Source organism: Scyliorhinus torazame, chromosome 7, assembly GCF_047496885.1.
Source record: "Scyliorhinus torazame isolate Kashiwa2021f chromosome 7, sScyTor2.1, whole genome shotgun sequence".
NCBI classification, from domain to species: Eukaryota; Metazoa; Chordata; class Chondrichthyes; order Carcharhiniformes; family Scyliorhinidae; genus Scyliorhinus; species Scyliorhinus torazame.
The window spans coordinates 128,743,334-128,763,201 of NC_092713.1; the positions used below are offsets into that span (position 1 = coordinate 128,743,334).

Genomic DNA, 19,868 nt, shown 5'->3' on the forward strand with positions numbered 1-19,868 from the left:
GGTTGCCCCTGAATACAGACATGGAGGCAGCAGTTCCTCTCACCTGTACAAGGAAAGTGTTTGAATATCAACTCATTTTAGTAAAGGCAGCAGGACATTTATTACACTCTCCATCATTTAATAATGCCACACTTATCGTGAGCAGCCACCAGTATAGGGAAATTAGTGCTGGTCAATTACAAGGTGATGCTTCTCACACGTTAAACGTGCAGGTTCCTTTAAACACTAGCAGTTTAAAAGGAATCTGCTGACAGTCCTGCTTCATTCTATGTCAGTTCAAAAATCATAGATTGGAGACAATGCTACACTCCGAATAGTTGATCACAGAACTAGAATCTTATCACCCCATTTACTTCCTTCTGCATACCCATTCTGTATCAGTGTCTCTAAAAGATGATACAGTGGTGTGAATTTGGAAATGATTTTGAATCATCCTGTGACAGACCAGAGCCCGTCTCTTAATCAGCAAGACAAAGGGAATGCTGTAAATCTTCTGCAGAGAAAGTTTCTTGAGTAGTGAGAAGGCCTTGTATATGAGAAGGTCTATTAAATGGCGGTGACTATTGTTTTGTTAATATAAATTTTGAGTACCCAATTCATTTTTTCAAATTAAGGGGCAATTTAGCATGGCCAATCCACCTACCATGCACATCTTTGGATTGTGGGGGTGAAACCCAAGCAAACACAGGGAGAATGTGCAAAATCCACACGGACAATGACCCAGAGCCAGGATCGAGCCTGGGACCTCGGCGTCGTGAGGCAGCAATGTTAACCACTGCGCCACCGTGCCATCAACCTATTACAGCTTTACTGTCCAAATCTTATAGCAGACTAATTGCTTGAACACCAACAAAGGTTGGCGATTGTACTGTTGAGCCTAGATCTCATATTGACCAATGGCTAGAACATCCAAGGATAGCAACATAGCGGACGGTAGTGTGATGGTTTCTCTGCTAGCAGATCCTAAATTATCCACTTAATGATGATAAAGTGATTGCAAACAGCTTGAGGTCTTTACCTGAAGGGTTATTTGTAGACTTGGCAATTAACATGTCAAGTTACTGCAGAGCAGCAATCAAATAAACAAATAGAATGCTAAACCATATTGCTGAATCAGTAGAACATAAATAATTTGCTGTCATGCTCCGAAGGGTAGTGATCTGGTTAGACAGTGCCATTAGTGCTGTGAGCAATGTTGATAGTGGAAGACTTTCATGCCCTAGAATCAGGGCAGAGAAGAACATCAAAGCTCATCTCCAATGTCAGAGAATTGAGTTACAAGGAACATTTGGAGATGTTTGAGCTCTTTAATCTTGGAAAAAAGCAACTAATAAGAAACTTCAGTGCAGGTACACAGGACAGTAAAACATATAGGAAATGTAATTGTGGAGCTCAGCAGGATTGTGAGGTGAGTGTTTAAAAGAGAACTGAACCAGTTCCTGGCTGGGAGCAGACATCACCGCATGCAAAATGTTGTTGGAATACTTAGCAACATAAACTTTGGTTAATGTGATGTTTTGGGCTTGTTTGATAGCTTTCCTTTTTCTTTTACCTAAATTGACGTTAGGTTTTCGTTAGGCAACCCGGGCCCAACTGTGCACAAAAAATGCCAGATTGGCAGTGCCCATGTCAGCTGGCAGTGCTATCTGGGCAACTTGGCAGTGCCAAGCTGGCACCCAAGTGGGAATGCCAGGGTACCCAGCTGGCACTAGTGCCGGGGCACTACCCTGTCCAAAGAACACGCAGCTGATGGCCTCCAATCCCCTGGGAGACCCCCACGAGTGTTTTTCCATCTGATCCCTGTTTGTGGGGACCAGTGCTGAACAGCTATGGCCCAAGAGGATGAATCCCAAAGCCTCAGACACCTCGGCAATCTGCACATTAGACTGCCTCGTTCTAATATGCAGATTTGCTAAAATGTGATTCCGCCCATTGTGAGCGAGATTCACATTGCAACATTTCACGAGATTGCGTTGAATCTCGCGAAGTGTTGTGAGCTGGGTACATCCCGTGAGCAGGGTCTCCTGGTATTCAATGGCCACGCTGCGCTGTGGCGAGCTGCTTTTTGAGCACAGCATGGCTGTTGGATCACGCCCCAGGTTACAAAGTGCCCTGTAGTAAAGTAAGATACTGTTGTTAAAGCTTGCGCTAAGATTTGTTTCAAATATAACTGAAGAAAGAATTTTCATTTCTATAATGCTTTCACATGCTCAAATGGTACCATAGAGCACAACAGCTAAATAAAAAAACTTTGTGCAGTCACTGTTGCATGTGGACAATGTAACAGCAAAACTGGACACTCAAGTCCCAAACAGCAATGAGATGAGTGAGCACTTGACACATTTTGATGTCCTTATGTTTCAGTTCTCTGTCTGAATTCTGAACTTAGTACCTTCAGACTATTAAACATAGCCTACATTTTCCTCACATTTTCCCCTCACAGCATACATAGAACATACAGTGTAGAAGAAGGCCATTCGGCCCATCAAGTCTGCAACGGCCCACTTCAGCCCTCACTTCCACCCTATCCCCCAAACCAATAACCCCTCCTAACCTTTTTGGACACTAAGGCCATGGGAGGGAGTTGAGGCAATGGAGAGGCAGATTGATATTTGGGGCAAAGATTTTTCATCAGAACACAATTCGAGTGTTTGAACCTGTGGTTTTGATCTATTCTTTCTGTTCTTGGGATTGACGATGATACTATTGTATTTTGCTTTCGGTTTCAGTTTGAATTTCAAATCTGTTGCATATGCAGCTTACTTCTCTATTATTATTTCTCCTTATTTTCAGATCTATTTATTTGTTTCTCCCAGGCTCCAAACATCCACACACAAATGAACAGTATGGGAAACTTTTGCCCTTTTGTGATCCTGCTCTGATAATTTTATACAGCATCTAATAGTTTTCTGCAAAGCAATTTGTAGCTCATTTAATCCATCTCCCTCTTTCTATAATTGGAATACCTTCAATTCTCTCCCACTTCCATCCTTTTTTAAAAAATATAGAAACTTACACCGCAAGAGGCTACTCAACCTGGCATTTATGTACCGACTCTTTGAAAAACCTATCGTGGCACTCCCATGTACTTTACCCAAAGCCTTGGAACCATTTTTCAAGTATACGTCCAAATTTGTTTTACGATATATTAGCGATTCTTTTTACATTCCTCTCGAACTGTACATTGTCCTCTCAAACAGTGAATTTCAATCATCGAAATTTGTTACATAAATATTTATCCTCATCTTCTCTCTGATCCTTTTGCCAATTATCTTGAATCCGTATCCTTTCGCTATGGCCACCCACCAGAGGAAACGGTTTCAGCTTCTATCAAAATTCCTCAATTTTGGATCCCGTCATCAAATCTCCTTTTAACCTTTTTGGCTTGAGGGACAAGTACCCTTCCTTTTCGATTTTTTTCACATGACTGAAGTCCTCACTTTTCCTTTAGACATTTTTCTAATTTTACCTGCTTTTTTTATCTTGCAGCCTTCAGTTCTGATGAAGGACCACACTTGTAAAATACCAATTATCTACCCCTACCTGTACAGATGTTGACTGCCTACCACTTGTCAGCATTTACATTTTCTTCTTTAGAATGCCCAGCAGGTTAGTTGATTCAGAACTCCACTAATCTTCGACTTACAGTGAACCAAATGGTGCATCATTTGAAAGGACAGTGGTGACAACTTTCATTCAAAGAACCATGAAGTGCCCTACTGTTCGATACGATACTGGAGATAGGTTTCTCTGCAGATCACGGGTCAGGTGCTGAAAATACTCATTGACCTGAAATATCAACTCCATTTCCTTTTCTTCTCAGATGCCGCCTGACCTCCTGAGTATCACCAGCATTTTCTGTTTTGACCTGCAGGTCAGCTAGCACTCTCGCTTTTCAATCCAATCATCCTTCATCAACTTGCAAGACCTAAAGATGAAAACTATTATTCAGTCAATTCAGCGTTCTTGTCAAAGTGCTCCTTTCCATATTGGAGGCTGGTTTTGATTTACAGCACAGTTGTGTTAAAGACAGAAGGAAGTAACCCAAATTGCAACACTATCGCTGCAAACTGGATCAATTGGAGATTAAATAGACCGTGAATAAAATAGGTCATAACCACATTATTGAATTCTCCAAAGCAGTGTCATTTCGTAACGGGACCACCAATTAATCAATAGAAAATGGGTGAAAACAAAGCTTCCTTTTACTTCCATATGGTTTGTCTGAACCTGATAATTGATGTTCTTAATCATCATTATTTCAACCTACCATTGCAACTTTCGAAAGGAAAAGGACTTTCTTAAAAAGACAAAGTGGTCTTTAGCCATTGATAGAATTTACTCACTAAATATATTTCTCAGCAATGAAATTCCAGTGCTCCCATATCTCACACATTTCACTTCAAGCAGGATCTTTGATTCAACATGCTAGGGGAAGATATGTTTAAAATTTCATGTATTTTGAGAACTTAATTCAAGAGGTGTCAAAATTGTTCTTGCTCTTCTAGAGAAACCTGTAGTTAACTTTCTACTTTAGAACTAACAGGTCTGTAAAAATATTGCTAGAAAACATACAAAATTTGAGGTAAGTACAGTGTCTGTTGTTTTTTGTAAGAACATATAAGAAGCACGTGCAAAATTGACTTTTTTTTTGCAATGCATGTTTGCTACTACCTAAAATTCAACTAGCTGAATGATTTCAGGAAAATGGTGCTGTCATGGCAGGGTTCACTGAACACTAGACACAAAACTATTTTTCCCCAATTAATGATTTCAGCTGCAGGCATCACTTAAAGCGATAAATTTTACGAAGGGCACATTAAAGAACTACAGTAATATGCATCTGAACATTGCAGAATACTCAAAAATGATCTCCCATTAGGACTGACAAATACTCCTGACTCACCATCATTACATTGCTTACGTTGATAACGACTTCACTGCTGTCAGTTAGTCTGACTACCTACTTAACCTTGGGTAGGGTGCTCTTTCCAAGAGCCGGTGCAGACTCGATTGGCCGAATGGCCTCCTGCTGCACTGTAAATTCTATGATTAACAGACAGACTATCCTACTGAAACTTTCGGGATATTTCCTGTTATATAATTTACAATCTTTGTCTTCAAGAATCAGTGGTACTTGATTTCTGTTACAAAGTACTCCTACTTAAAGGACAATATATAATATTTGGTTGCTTGTGGAAAATAAAAACCTCCAATTATTTTAAAGACATCTTGAGAATTATACAGATGGGTTTTTACGACAATCAGCAATGGTTTCACGGTCATCATTATACTTTTAATTCCAGATTTTTATTGAATTCAAATTTCACCATCTGCCATGGTGGGATTCGAACCCAGGCCCCCAGAGCCTGGGTCTCTGGATTACTAGTTGAATGACAATACCACTACACCACCACCTCCCATGAGGATTATCATATAAAATCAGTCATGATTTAATTGAATGGGTGGAGCAGACATGATGTGCCGAATGGTCTACTTCTGCTCCTACATCCCATGGGCCTTACTATAAATCATATTGCAAGATGATGACTGTTGTATAAACTGCACCAGGAAATGGATTGACATCTTGTGCCACATATATTTCATAAAAATCGTAGTGGTTTTTTTGCATTTTCAGAATTGAAGTTTCTATTGAGTTTTAAGATTATTAGCTCATTAGTTGCATGCAGGCTCTTGTTGCAATTTATTTACAAACATTTTATGTTGCGGATCTTCAAGGTTGATCATCAAAAGAGGAAACGCAGTTTACTGATTCCCAAAGGATGGTGTGATGACATTAATTGCAATAACCTCATTATCCGCCTGCTTGCCTAAACTGCGGAACAAATGATGATTGCTGTTGAAGACGAATATCTGAATAAAATGCAAACTATGGATTGAGAGCATGCAAAATTTTACGAAACAAATTCAAAGTCAGGATTTAATTAATTTAATGAGACTAACTTTTAAGTTTGGAATACCTTCCAGTAGGTTGTCACAGATGCAGATACTGGATGCCAAGTATCGTCCAACAGTCAAAACTAGGGATATCTCTCAATAAACAATTGGAGACTTAAAATGACACACTTTATATCACACAAGAGAATTACAGGGATTTGCACTCTAACTAGCAATGGTAGGTCTGACACTACGGTTATGGATACAGCCTTCAGAATGGGTTTAGGCTCTCTCACAATGATTCACACTAACTTGCAGTGCTGTGTAACACGTTCAGACCTAAACCAAAGTGAAAACTAGGGTGTGTGCAGACTCCCACTGAAGTATAAGGGTAACTGGCAGAGCAAGGGTTAATGTGGGATTGGGAAACAGTACCGCCCAAAATATGATGTAAGGAGACACATGACCGGAGATTAACATCAATTGTGGTGTGGATGGACAGGGACCGTTCAATACATTCAAAGCACATCCTCAAAGAAATGCCTCCGCGACAAATCAAGACTTTTAAGCTTCATTGCTTAGCCTGCGCAATCTGCCAATGGAAGTTCTGCTCTCACCAGCACAGAGAATGTTCTCCAGCTAAACCAGGACCATAATCATATTACCAAACCTTTCTCCAGACTAAAGAGGAAACAAAAGGTATAGGAAGCCCTTATGAAATGACAACAAAGAGAGAAGAGATGCTAGAACCGCAACATGCATAAAAATTCTGGAAACAGGTGAGACAATTAGAAAGCAAACTACATGGGGTTATGCCAAACTGGCTGTTGTGCACAGTCATGCTCCCCAACCCAACATCCACATGTTGGCCTCAGGTGGCGCCATGCCTGTCAGGAACTGGCATCATCTGCTGGAGGTATCTGAACCAGCCCTGCTAACTGCCACAGAGGCTGACACACCTAGTCTGCAGTCCATGCCTCCACACCAGTTCAGCTGGAGGCCCTTCCTGCTAAAAATGTAACAAACCTTCAGCCACCATGTCTTCCCCAGGCTCACCTGGTACTGTCCGCCATGTGAATGTGAACAATAACCTGGCTGCCTCCCAGGGATGGCCAACTTGTGTGACTACACGGTTGTGGTGGCTGAGCAGACCAAACCCCATATTTAAGGACTATGTACCAACTTATGTGCTGTTTATGAAAAGGTGTGTGTGTGTGTGGGGGGGGGGGGGGGAGTCTGTGGGCTTTGTGCAATTTTTGGCGCAAGTTCATACTTTGTGTATTCAAGTTCTCCATTGTTTTTTTTCCAGCCATTTTGGTACTGTTCTTTGCATGCAGTTACAGATTGGCTCAACTAAAATGGGGAAGATGTAGAATGTGAATCCATTCATATATTGCCAAATGACCTATGCACCAGTACAGAAAAGCAATGTGGGGGAGTGTGCAGGAAGTTACTTCCACATGGCTATATGCACAGCATACAAGGGCAGCCAAAAACCTTTGTAATAAACTGTTGAAGTTATCACCTGTGTCATCATTCCCCACACTACACAATAATACACAGTAAATATGTAATATTCGGCCATCGGGAGAAAGAGAGAATATGCACTCTCCAAACAAATTCTTAACCAATTTATGACGGGAAAAAATACATGGAAACCACCAGTGTATCACTGAAAAAACAATTGCATTCTATACACAATGAATGTCAGCAATGAAGATGCAGCCTAACATATCCAGATATTTGACATTGATATCAAAGGAAAAGGAAAGGAAGTTCAGTGGATATAAAATGGGCAGCCAATTCACTAATACCAATATTGCATTACTATTTGAAATGAATTTCACCTCGCATTTGTTCTGAATCAGTTTGTGGTCCACATTTGAAGATCATTATATTTTGGCTCAGTGCTAATTTTAATGCAAACTTGATATTGTCTTTATCTTCTCAATGGTAGTCCCTGAATAGCCTGTGGCACTTGTAGGGCAGCACGGTAGCACAGTGGTTAGCACTGTTGCTTCAGAGCAACAGGGACCGGGGTTCCGTCACTGTCTGTGCAGAGACTGCATGTTCTCCCAGTGTCTGCGTGGGTTTTCTGTGGGTGCTCTGGTTTCCTCCCTCAAATCCCGAAAGACGTCCTTGTTAGGTGAATTGGATATTCTGAATTCTCCCTCAGTGTACCCGAACAGGCGCAGGAGTGCGGTGACTGGGAAAATTTCACTGTACCTCATTGCAGTGTTAATCTAAGCCTACTTGTGACAATAATAAAGTTTACTATTATTATAACTGCGGTCCATAAGAAAGGTATCGACTGAAAAACAAAGCAAAACAATACAACTTCTTGTATTTATTTACCACCTTTCATGACTTTAAGTTCCACAATGCTTTAAAATTTACTTTAATGCACTCCAGCAGATCAAAACATGTTTATAAAACATTCACCATCCTCTTGACAGATAAATCCTGTCGGCATTGAAGCAAAATATTTTTGTTTGAATTTACCTTGCTTTTATTTGATCTACTTTGAAGTAAAACAGCCAATATTACTCATTTTCATCTGAACATCAAAATTAATTCTAGAACGTACCAGTTTTACTAAAGCAACAAAGCTTATATTGCAGATATAGCAGAGGTGGCTTGTGTGATAGAACTGTTAACACAGCTTATGTGCATATTTTTTTGCTGAGGGCCTACAACAGGGTGGCTTACGTTCAAGAGATTCTTTGCTCAGAGGCAGACGATAGCCTGACCTTTGTTGAAGAGGATGCTGGGAATGTATTAAGTGGGATTTAGGGAATTGCTTGCGAATGTATTAATCAACACAGGGCAGTAGGAAAGGTTGAAGGAAAGGTCACAACACATTTTGCTGTCAACATATTGGGATACCACAGACAATATAGCAGATTTTAACGTATGTAATGAATTGCGGTGATTATAACAATATATTTTATTCTACCAACTTTTAACCTGTCTAATATAAGAAACATTCAATTCTAAACCAGTTTTGGAAGTTAAAATGCTATACTGTAGGTCGAGCATGTAATGAATGCCTATATATAGAATATGGAATCCTATTTCCTCCAGATTTGTTCTTCCATGTACAAGACTGCACCTCCGATTTCTAAAAATATCTAGAAATTAAATGAGTTCTCTGTAAAATTTATGAACTGGTGGGTTCTATGAAAGAGTGTAAATAAAGACTTGATTTTCCTTCAGTATAAATAAATGATCATTTAACTTAGTTAATCAAATTTATAATTCATGAATCTGCAATGTGATGTCTCTTGGCCTGACTCAAGCTATGGCTGATGCACCCATCAACAGCTTAGGTTATCTCATTATGGCTTATGTTAGCCATAAGGAGCTAATAGAAGCTGCCGTTCATGACACTTTACTCAGAACAGTGAGAAGGTGATCAGGGTTGATGGATGAATGTGCCATTTTGTAAACAAAAGATGTAGTTGCCACAGTGAAATGAAAGTTGTTAATTTAATTATTTACTGTTTATTTATGAGGGACTGTAATATTAAGAAGTAGTTTGTTCCTTAGCCCTTAAACTGCCACTTTGACACAAAGTTAGAAAATATCCCGCTTCTAAAAAAGATCTTTAGCTGTAATACATTCATAGAAATATGAAATAATTTTAAGCACCTTTTTCTATTTTGTGTCAAAGTGTAATAACTACACAATAAAGTTAATTTATTTTTAAAGTTTCCTATAGTGTAAATAGTGTACAGTGGTCTGTGCAAATACCTTGGGACAACTTGCTACTGACTCTTTTATTTGTTAGTGTGGTATGAGCAATGTTTGCAAGGCCACATTTGTTGTCCATCCCCGTTTTCCCATCGAATCACTTGACTGCTTTGAACCTAATGGTGATAGTCGTCAGTAGAAGATTCCTGAATAATGACCCAGTAATGATGATGGAACAATAATATCTGCCCAGTTCAGGATGTTTGTTTAACTTAACTGGGGACATTAGAGGCATTGATATTCCCATTACATTGCGGCTCTTCTTTTGAATGGTGGTGGTGGCAGAGGGGGAGGAATATCCTGTTAAGGTAATGTAACAGGGGAATTTCTTACCTTGACCAGCACATGTAACTGACAATATCCTTACTTTTTTTTTTGAAAGATGAAATGAATGATCACCAGAACACTCTGTCGTATATTCTCATCAATCCTTCACCGGATATAAGACTGGAACTGAATGATGTTGTGTAAGTATTTCAGTTTTTTTATGCTATTAGATGGCATAGCAACAATTTCCAACTAATCAACTTGGGAGCTGAAAGCTGAAAGAGAGTCAGAGAATTTATGTTAAGGAGCAACAGGGCAAACTCAGAATCATTGTTTCATGCCTCATGCTCCAGAAAAAGCATCCAATACCCAATAGTTCTAAAGTTCATCTCTTCCTAGAATCATAGGGTGAGATTCTCTGGCCTCTGCATGGGGGAGGCAGCCCACCGTTGGCTGGTGGGCTCTTCTGGTCAATGGGATTTCCCATTGAATCCACCCCACTCTGCTGGGAAACCCACGGTGGGAGTGCAGCATCGGCAGGACCAAAATATCCCGCCGGCGAGTACAGCCGTAACATCTCACCCATAGAATTATTACAGCACAGAAGATCACCATTTAACCCATCAAGACTGTGTGGGCTTTCTGCAAGAGCTATCTTAGCTAGTTCCACTGTCTCAACTTCTCTCAGGCTCTTAGCTTTGCAATCCTTTTTTCTTCCCCTTCAGATCCCTCTCCAATTCTCTTTTTATAGTCATGATTTATTTGCCTGTACCACGCTCTCGGGGAATGCATTCCAGATCCAAACCACTCGCTGTACAAAAACGTTTTTTCTCATGTCATATTTGGTTCTTTTGACAATCACCTTTAAATGAGTGTACCACTGGTCCTCGACCCTTATACCAATGGGAAAAATGTCTTCCCATCTGGGCAGACCAGGCCATCTTGGTTTTGAACATCAATCTTGTCTCAACCGTCTCTTCTCCAAGGAGAAGAACTCCAGATCTTTCAATTAAAAAATGAAAATGCTGGGGAAAAAAACTCAGGTTTGACAACATCTGTGGAGCAATAAACAGAGTTAATGTTGAGGCTTTTATGACTTCTTCGGAACTGGAGGTTTTTTTTTTCCAGCATTCTCTGTTTTTATTTCAGATTTCCAGTATCTGCAGTATTTTAGTTTTGCCTCTAGATTTTCTAATGCATCCACGTAACCAAAGACCCTCCTCCCTGGAATCTCATGTCACTTTTTCTGTAGCTTCTAAGCCTTCGCATTCAGTTCCTAAAGTCAGTGCCCAGAACTGGAAAAAAATCTCCATTTGTGGCCGAACCACTGTTTTATGAAGATCCATAATAACTTCCTTGTTTCTTTGGTCATGTCTTTTCTTATAAAGCCGATGTACCTTTTAAACCACTTTCTCAACCTGCCCTGCCACCTACAACACAGGAGGAAGCCATTCAGCACATTGCATCTGCACTCGCTCCCCAAAAGAGCAATTCATCTCACGCCACCCCCCCCCCCCCCCCCCCGCAACCTCTCCCCATAACATGCGCATTCTTCTATAATAATATTCCCTTTGAATACTTAGATGAAACCTGCCTTCACCACACTTTCAGGTACTGCATTCCAGAACTTTACCTCTCACTGTGTGAAAAGGTTTCTTATATTTCTTTTGCCAAATTACCTTCAATTTGTGCTCTCCCGTTCTTGATCCCTTCAGGAGTGAGAACTGTTTGTAGCCTGTCTAGAATCCTTTTGATTATGAATACCGATATGAAATCTCCTCTCAGCCTTATTTTCTTCAAGGAAAACAGTTCTAACCTCTCCAATGTATCTTCATGAATTGAAGTTCATCATCGTTGAAGCCATTATTGTGAATCCTTTCTGTACTCTCTCCAGTGCATGCATGTTTTTGTGCATTTCCCCATCTCCCCTCTCCCAGTTAGAATTGTGCCCTCAGTTTAAAGTACCTCACCTCGGTCTTGCTAGCAAAACACGCCATTTCAAAATTCTGTGTTAAATTTCATCTGCCACCTGCCTGCCCTTCCACCAGTCTGGTTGTATCTTCTCGAGTTCATCACTATTTTCCTCACAGCAATGTTTGTGTCATCTCCAATTTTGCTTTGTGCCCTGCATACCCAATTCAACATCATTAATATATAACAAGAAAAGCAGAGATCCTGGTGTCAAACTTTAGGCACGCCTACTGTATATGTTTCAACAATTGAAATTAAAATGAAAATCGCTTATTGTCACAAGTAGGCTTCAAATGAAGTTACTGTGAAAAGCCCCTAGTCGCCACATTGCGGCACCTGTTCGGGGAGGCTGTTACGGGAATTGAACTGTGCTGCTGGCCTGCCTTGGTCTGCTTTCAAAGCCAGCGATTTAGCCCTGTGCTAAACAGCCCCTATTCAGGACTATATTATCTACTGTTTCGTATTATTCATCCAGTTTTGTACCCATACTCTCATTGTCTCTTTCATTCCATGTGTTTCATTTTGTTGGCAAACCTATTATATGGCACTTTATCAGATACCTTATGGAAGTCCATATACAGTGGACTCATCAACTCATTATCCTAGTCAAACCTCTCTGTCATCTCATCAAAACACAAAACATTCACTCTAGTTAAACACAATTTGCCTTTAGAAAGTCTATGCTGGTTTTACTTAATTAATCTACACTTGTCCAATTTATTTTAATTTGTCCCAGATTATAGTTTCCAAAAGGCTTCACACTACTGAGGTTAAATGGACTATTGTGTAGTTGCAGAGTTTATCTTTGCACTCTTTCTTGAACAATAATGTAACATTTCCAATTATCTCGTCTCCTGGCATCAGTCCCTGTATCTAAGGATACAGATAGGTTGGAAGGTTATGGCCAGTACCGCCACAATTTCCACCCTTACTTACCTCAGTATTATTGGATGCACCTAATTCAGTCCTGGTGATCAAACAACTTTTAAGTATAGCCAGGCTGTCTAGTACCTCCTCTTTCTCAATTTTTTGCCCATCCAGCATCTCAATTACCTCCTCATACAGACTTCAGCATCTTCTTCCTCTGACAGATACAAAGTACTTATTTAGTATCTCAGTCATGCCTACTGTCACCATGTTAAAATCCACTTTTTAGTTCCAAATCAGCCCCAAGCACTCCTCCAACAAAATCTTTTATTATTTATATAGGAGAGTTTTGGATTTCCTTTCATGCATTCTGCCAGTCTCTTTTTGCACTTTGTCTCTCTTCTTTTTCACTTCTGACCTGAATTTTCTGTATTCAGCCTGCTTCTCACTTCCATTATTAACCTGACATTAGTTACCTTTTTTCTCCTTTATCTTACTCTCTATCTCTTTCATCATCCAGAGAGCTCTGCTTTTGGTTGTTCTCCCTTGTGGAAATGTACCTCAGCTATATATGAGCTATCTTTTCTTTAAAAGGCAGTCCATTGTTCCGTTACAGTTTTCCCTGTCAATCTTCGATTCCAATTCACCCAAGATTGATATGTTCTCAGCCCACTGATATGGGAGTCTGGTGAAATAGCCAAGGAAATTCACCACCTATGCCATTGCTGGAATGCTTAAAACATTGATACCCATAGAACAGTTTATAATTCAGTAATTAAGGCAACGAATTACAGAATTTTCTGAAAATGGCCTTTTGAAATGCTACAATTTTAGAATTGAATTATTCAAACCCTAAATGATTGCAAACTGACTTGAACAAATGTATTAATATTTTTTATTGGTCTTGTCAGACTGGGTCTCTCCAGAATGAACTTATTCTCTGAACTAAACACGATACAACTTCATCATATTAATACTTTTAATAGAAAGAAAGTAATTAAAAAGTCAGCCATGTCCTCTCGTTATCATACATTACCTTGTTTCATAAAACCAAGTATCCCAAAATTTTGATTGTTTTAGGTTATATCAAATTAAGATCTCAATTATATTGTTTAATATAATTAAGCATTATGAACAAGGAGATGTGCATTATGAATACATGCTGGAATTAGTTTGTGCATGAATGGTAAACGTTAAAGTAATCTTCAACTTCTACATGATACAAGACATTAGCAGTTTGAATTTCATAGCTTTCTTCCTGTGAGTATTATCTCAATCTGTCCTTTTTATTCCTTACTCCTTTTTCAATTAACTTTCTTTTGTATCTGCAGATACTTGATCCGCCCTGATCCTTTGGCTTACGTACCTAACAGTAAACCCAGTCTCAAGATCAGTGTCTGTAACAATAGCAGAGGTGGACAGGACACGAAGGATGACACCCAGCTTTAATTAATCGCACTGTGCTCTATAGAAAAAGCCTCAACTAAAGTTTCCAAAAGAAGTATTACAGTTTTCAGCATTGCATTAAGAAACTGGATTTTTTAAAAACATGCTTGTTTCCTATGCTTGTGATAGGAAATTGTTGAAAGCACTGTAGCTGTGACTAAATTAAGCAAACAATGTATGGCATTATGCAGAGCTGATCAATCTGATTCACCAATGATGTCACAGAATGATTCAATTAAGCGTGGAGCTTTTCGTCCGTACCTAGCTTGTTATTGTATCATTATGGTCCTCTTTCTTAAAATGCCATTATTCAGTTTGAAAATGCACATAATAGAGAGGAAATGCATTGAAATGAATTCCACTTACAGCTATCCATCTGTTGCAGGTTTATTATAGTCTAACAGCTAATTAGTCCTCCATTAATGTACATTGAGAATATAATTCTGTTAATGGGGAGAAGGGTTTACTGGAAGTCAATTAAGTATTAACATGCATTAGTCCTCAAAGGTTAATTTATAAATAATTCCACAGATACGTAAATTAAAATATAATTGATAGATACAGCTTCCTGTATTTTGGCCTTTCTACGTTACATGCACCAAAACAGTTATTATTCTGTTTATTAAATTGCAAAAGGATCTCATTTTGGACCAATGACCATCTGGTTAAAACTCTGCAGTGGGATTCAGGGGGGCAGAATTTGTGCAGATTGGAATTTTTATGCCCCTTCTCCAACTTCCCTCTCCCCTTTTGCCTATTCCCTGAATCTGTGCCCTTTTTGCAGGGTCAAGGCCTATTGGCAGCACCGCTGGGAGGGATAAGATAGAAGATTGCAAAAATCACGACTGAATCTTGCCAAAATATATTGGGGCCCACTCTTCACCAACATTGAAGCTCCTGGAATGTTGAATACCAATTTCTATAATGCAGACCATCACCTTGGACTTGGCCAAAATGAACCTTTCATTGTCCATTGTCACCCCCTCATTGTGGTAGGGACACAGTAGAATATGCTCCAGTTGTAGTTTACACTATCATCCACCCACATTACATTGGGTATTACATTCTCTGGGCATTGCCACAGCCTTATATTCTTGATTGGATATTATTAGAATATGGACTACTCATGTTTTTAAGAGGGCACTTCCTATAGTTAGACAACTAACAGCTAGTAGCTGATAACAAAACCAGCTACATCTCCATGATCTTGTGGAGGGTAATCTAGGCTAGCTAAAATGGAATATTAGGTGTTTACAATATTGTCCTCTTTAATAACTGTGAGATAACTCTACATCATGTTTCCTATTAAATATAAAATATATGATAGTAATTTATGAAAAAAAGCAGAGAAACTATAATATAAACTATGGTATAAATATGTAAAATGAAGAACAGTTAAAACTGTTTTCTACAGCTTATATGGCTAATTGAGCAAAAGACATTACATTATATGGCACTGAGTCATATAGATCAGAACATCCCAGGTAACATTCCTGACAGATAAATTGTTCAAACTTTGATAGCTTTGTACATAAACAATATATTACAATACTGAACCAGTCAGACCTATAAAAACTTTGTAAGTGGTCCATTAACTGATCTCAGCAAACAGTCCATTTGAAGAGTGCAATTAACAAACCTAGGACCAGTGTAGAGGGGGCAAATAGGATCCTTCTTCTGATGAATTGTCCAGTATTCCAATTGGGAAGTACCAGCACTTGTATGCCAGGTGGAAACGGGATTGGATTAAGATGTGATGCCTTTGTTAATTGACTAACCTATTGATCATTCATGTTTAAGCTAAGTAAGAAGTCTTACAACATCAGGTTAAAGTCCAACAGGCTTATTTTGAATCAATAGCTTTCGGAGCACAGCTCCTTCCTGAGGTGAATGAAGAGGTGGGTTCCAGAAACAAACATATAGACAAAGTCAAAGATGCAATACGTATTGCATCTTTGACTTTGTCTATATATATGTTTCTGGAACCCACCTCTTCATTCACCTCAGGAAGGTGCTGTGCTCCGAAAGCTAGTGATTCGAAACAAACCTGTTGGACTTTCTCCTGGTGTTGTAAGACTTGTTACTGTGCTCACACCAGTCCAACGCTGGCATTTCCACATCATGTTTAAGCTTATTCATGAAGGATGGCCACTTGGATAAGGAAGCATAGGACCACTGTGAGCCCTGGAACCTTTCCCATAAGTTATTTTAGAAGGGAGTAAGAAACGGTTTGTTAATTTTAATTAATTGTTCAACTTCTAAAATCAGCCAAATTCTTGTTCTTTTGAAATCCACTTCAATAGTTGCTATGTAGAATGCACAAATTAGTCAGAATTGGAAAGTGCTGGTTTCAAAAGCACAATACGGTGTTACAATTCTAATTGGTGTTACAATTTCAGTTGGTGTTAGAACTGGTTGGGAAGATCCTAGAATTGAACCCCGGCTCAAAAGACCCAACTTTTACTTTTTTATCATAAAACGTGGAGGAAAAGTCACAGGACCACGAATTAATCCATTAAAAAAAAACATGAAAAGTTGGATTTTTGCACAATACTCCTTTACTCCCCCCCCGCCCCCCCCCCTCTCAGTTTACTGAGTACACACAGATTATTGAATAATTGAAAGATTAGCATGGATTACAAATTACATTTTAAACTACAATGGTCTCAATTTAATTAAAAGTCCCTTTTAAACACACAAAATGACTGGTCAAATACAAGCACTCCACTCTGAACCCAAGTCAATCATCTCTCATAATAATACTTTCCCTTTGCATTCCAAAATCCAGACCAGGTTTTCAAAAGGACACTTTTAAACTAACCTTCCATTCCACTTTTAAAGGCAAATTCGTGTCTAGGATTGTACACCAACCCCTTTAGAATTTTGTCTTGACTGTTGTGCAAATTGCTCACAATTGCTTTAACCTGGGGCAGCACGGTGGTTCAGTGGTTAGCACTGCTGCCTCACAACACGGAGGACCCGGGTTCAATTCTGGCCCCGGGTCATTGTCCGTGTGGTGTTTGCATATTCTCCCGGTATCTGCGCGGGTCTCACACCACAAGCCAAAGATGTGCAGTGTGGTGGACTGGCTATGCTAAATTGCCCCTTACTATACTATATTCCCATACTATATTAAAATGGCATCAGATGCTAATTTACCTTTGAAGATTGCTATCCCACTTTAAATTTGGTCACTGCAATTGTCTCTTTAACTCAGAACACTGTTTATCCTTCCTTAAATTCTTCTGAACAATACCTTGGTCTCTGTTCACTTAACTCCAGACTTCTTGGACAGTTCTCCAGATTTTTCTAGTTTGTTTAACTAGCTGGACTTTAGATTTCTGGCATCTGTTTTCTTATTTAACTGCCACTCCATAGTATGTTTTTTCTTCCAGCAAGGCTGAGAGAGATGTTCCTTCTACCCTTCTAAAACCAACTGTTTCTAGCAGAGCTATGAGAGCTGCTGGCTCCCGCAGTACCTACCTTCAAATTAGCTAACTAAAACTTAAAAGCTTCTCTAGCTTACAAGGCCCCAGTTGCTAAGCAACCACTGCTGCTTTATTATTCTTCACGCCATAGCCCTCTCTAAGCCCAATAAAAATAATGGAACTGAACCAACTCCCACACATACAAAAAGCTTTTCCAGCATGAATCTAACTATAGGCATTACCCTTCCAGGCACAGAAACATCAAATTTAACCCACTTTAAATTATACCTTATTTCTATTGTTTGCTGATATACATCCCTTGAAACTATCTTTATTTTTGCTAATAATTGTTTATTTATTTCCCTGACTATTAACTCGAGTGCAACTTTCAAGATATACATATGTTCTACAAATGATGTTTGAAAAGTTGCTAATGGCACTCTGACAGTTTATTCTGACAGGAATAGGATAGTATATTGTACAATAATCAGAAAAAGAATGCAGGAAGGGGGAAGGGTGATATTAGTTTTTTTGCCACAAATCCATAAGCATACAATGTGATGACATGATCCACATTGTAAAGGAAGATTTGCCACACATGGAAGATTTGCCACACATTGGTAATGCACTCTAAATAAAGAAAACAGTGGTAAGCTTTCTCACTTTTGAAAACCGTAGGACCTTTAAAATGAGAGTTCAGCAGGGATTTACAGGTGAGTGATGCTAAGGCTTTGATGAAGGGAATGAAAAAATAAGACGAGATAAAATCAGGGATGTTCCGTGCCGGGATTCTCCCCTACCCGGCGGGGTGGGTGTCCCGGCGGGAACCACTCCGGCGTCGGGCCGCCCCAAAGGTGTGGATTTCTCCACACCTTTAGGAGCCAAGCCCTCACCGGCGGATGTCCGCGCATGCGCGGGAGCGTCAGCGACTTCTGACGTCATCCCTGTGCATGCGCAGGGGGGGTTCACTTCTGCGTTGGCCATGGCGGAGGCTATGGCCGAGGCAGAGGGAAAAGAGTGCCCCCACGGCACAGGCCCGCCCGCGGATCGGTGGGCCCCGATCGCGGGCCAGGCCACCGTGGGGGCACCCCCCCCGGGGTCAGATCGCCCCGCGCCGCCAGTCCCGCCGGTAAGAGAGGTGGTTTAATTCCCGCCGGCGGGACTGGCATGACAGCAGCGGGACTTCGGCCCATCGCGGGCCGGAGAATCGGCGGGGGGGCCCGCCAACCGGCGCGGCGCGATTCCCGCCCCCGCTGAATCTCTGGCACCGGAGAATTCGGTGGCCGGCGGGGGCAGATTCACACCGCCCCCCGGCGATTCTCCGACCCGGCGGGGGGTCGGAGAATCCCTTGACATGTTTGGCCGCAGTGTACTTTGCAGCCAGGTTGAGGGCAATGGAAATGATTGAGTGGGAGCTTATTTAAACTGAATGATCTATAGGCCACAAAATCCATTGTGTAGTATCCATATTTTCAGTGGCATTTTGGGTCTGAAATGACATCCGCAGTGTGCGTAAGGGTGTTATTGTGAGTATGAGAAATGTACACTGAGTAGGCAGATTAGGCAGTTTGTCCGTCAACCTATGTATAAACTAATTTGAAGTTGGCAGAACCATTTTCCACCCATATGTGCCAATGGGCGCCTTCTCTTAACCTCGCACAGCTGAAAATGTATTCATCATTGGGCCCTATTTGACATCATTTTATGTTCAAATGCATTCAAAACATTCAATTTGGCATTGCAAGGTAGAATTTTGAACAAGTTTTTATGACAGTATGGGTGGCACGGTGGTGCAGTGCTTAGCATTGCTGCCTCACATCGATCCCAGCCCTGGGTCACCTTCCGTGTGGAGTTTGCACATTCTCCCTATGTCTGCGTGGGTTTCACCCTCACAAACCCAAAGGTGTGCAGGGTAGGTGGATTGGCCATGTTAAATTTATCCTTAATTAGAAAAAAAAGAATTTGGAATTTTAAAAAAAAAGTTTTATGAGAGCAACAGTCATTATTTGTCATCAAAAGTGCTCTATTGCCATCTTTTAACAGCATCATGGTTCTTTTTGATCGCTCGCTCCTGATTACTTCAGGAGTCAAAGTATTCAGAAGTATTCAAAAGCCATCACAACTTATCTGGGAGTAGTAATAATTAGCTTTTAGAAATGAACACCAATGTTCAGGTGTTCAGAGCATTCTTTTGCATTCAAAAACATTAATTTGCACTCAAAAGCATTTGCTAGACAA

The 19,868-nt window shown here is 40.2% G+C and overlaps 1 protein-coding gene across 1 annotated transcript in view; it reads left to right on the top strand.

Annotated features, from left to right (window-relative positions):
- Window positions 1-14,766, top strand: part of kcnt2a (potassium channel, subfamily T, member 2a) — a 939,304-nt gene extending 924,538 nt beyond the window's left edge. The window contains exons 30-31 of the mRNA XM_072512908.1: window positions 10,034-10,118; window positions 14,088-14,766. Coding sequence (XP_072369009.1) covers window positions 10,034-10,118; window positions 14,088-14,205 — 203 coding nt within the window. The 3' untranslated portion in view covers window positions 14,206-14,766. The remainder of the gene's footprint in view (window positions 1-10,033; window positions 10,119-14,087) is intronic.
- Window positions 14,767-19,868: the final 5,102 nt, after the last annotated feature.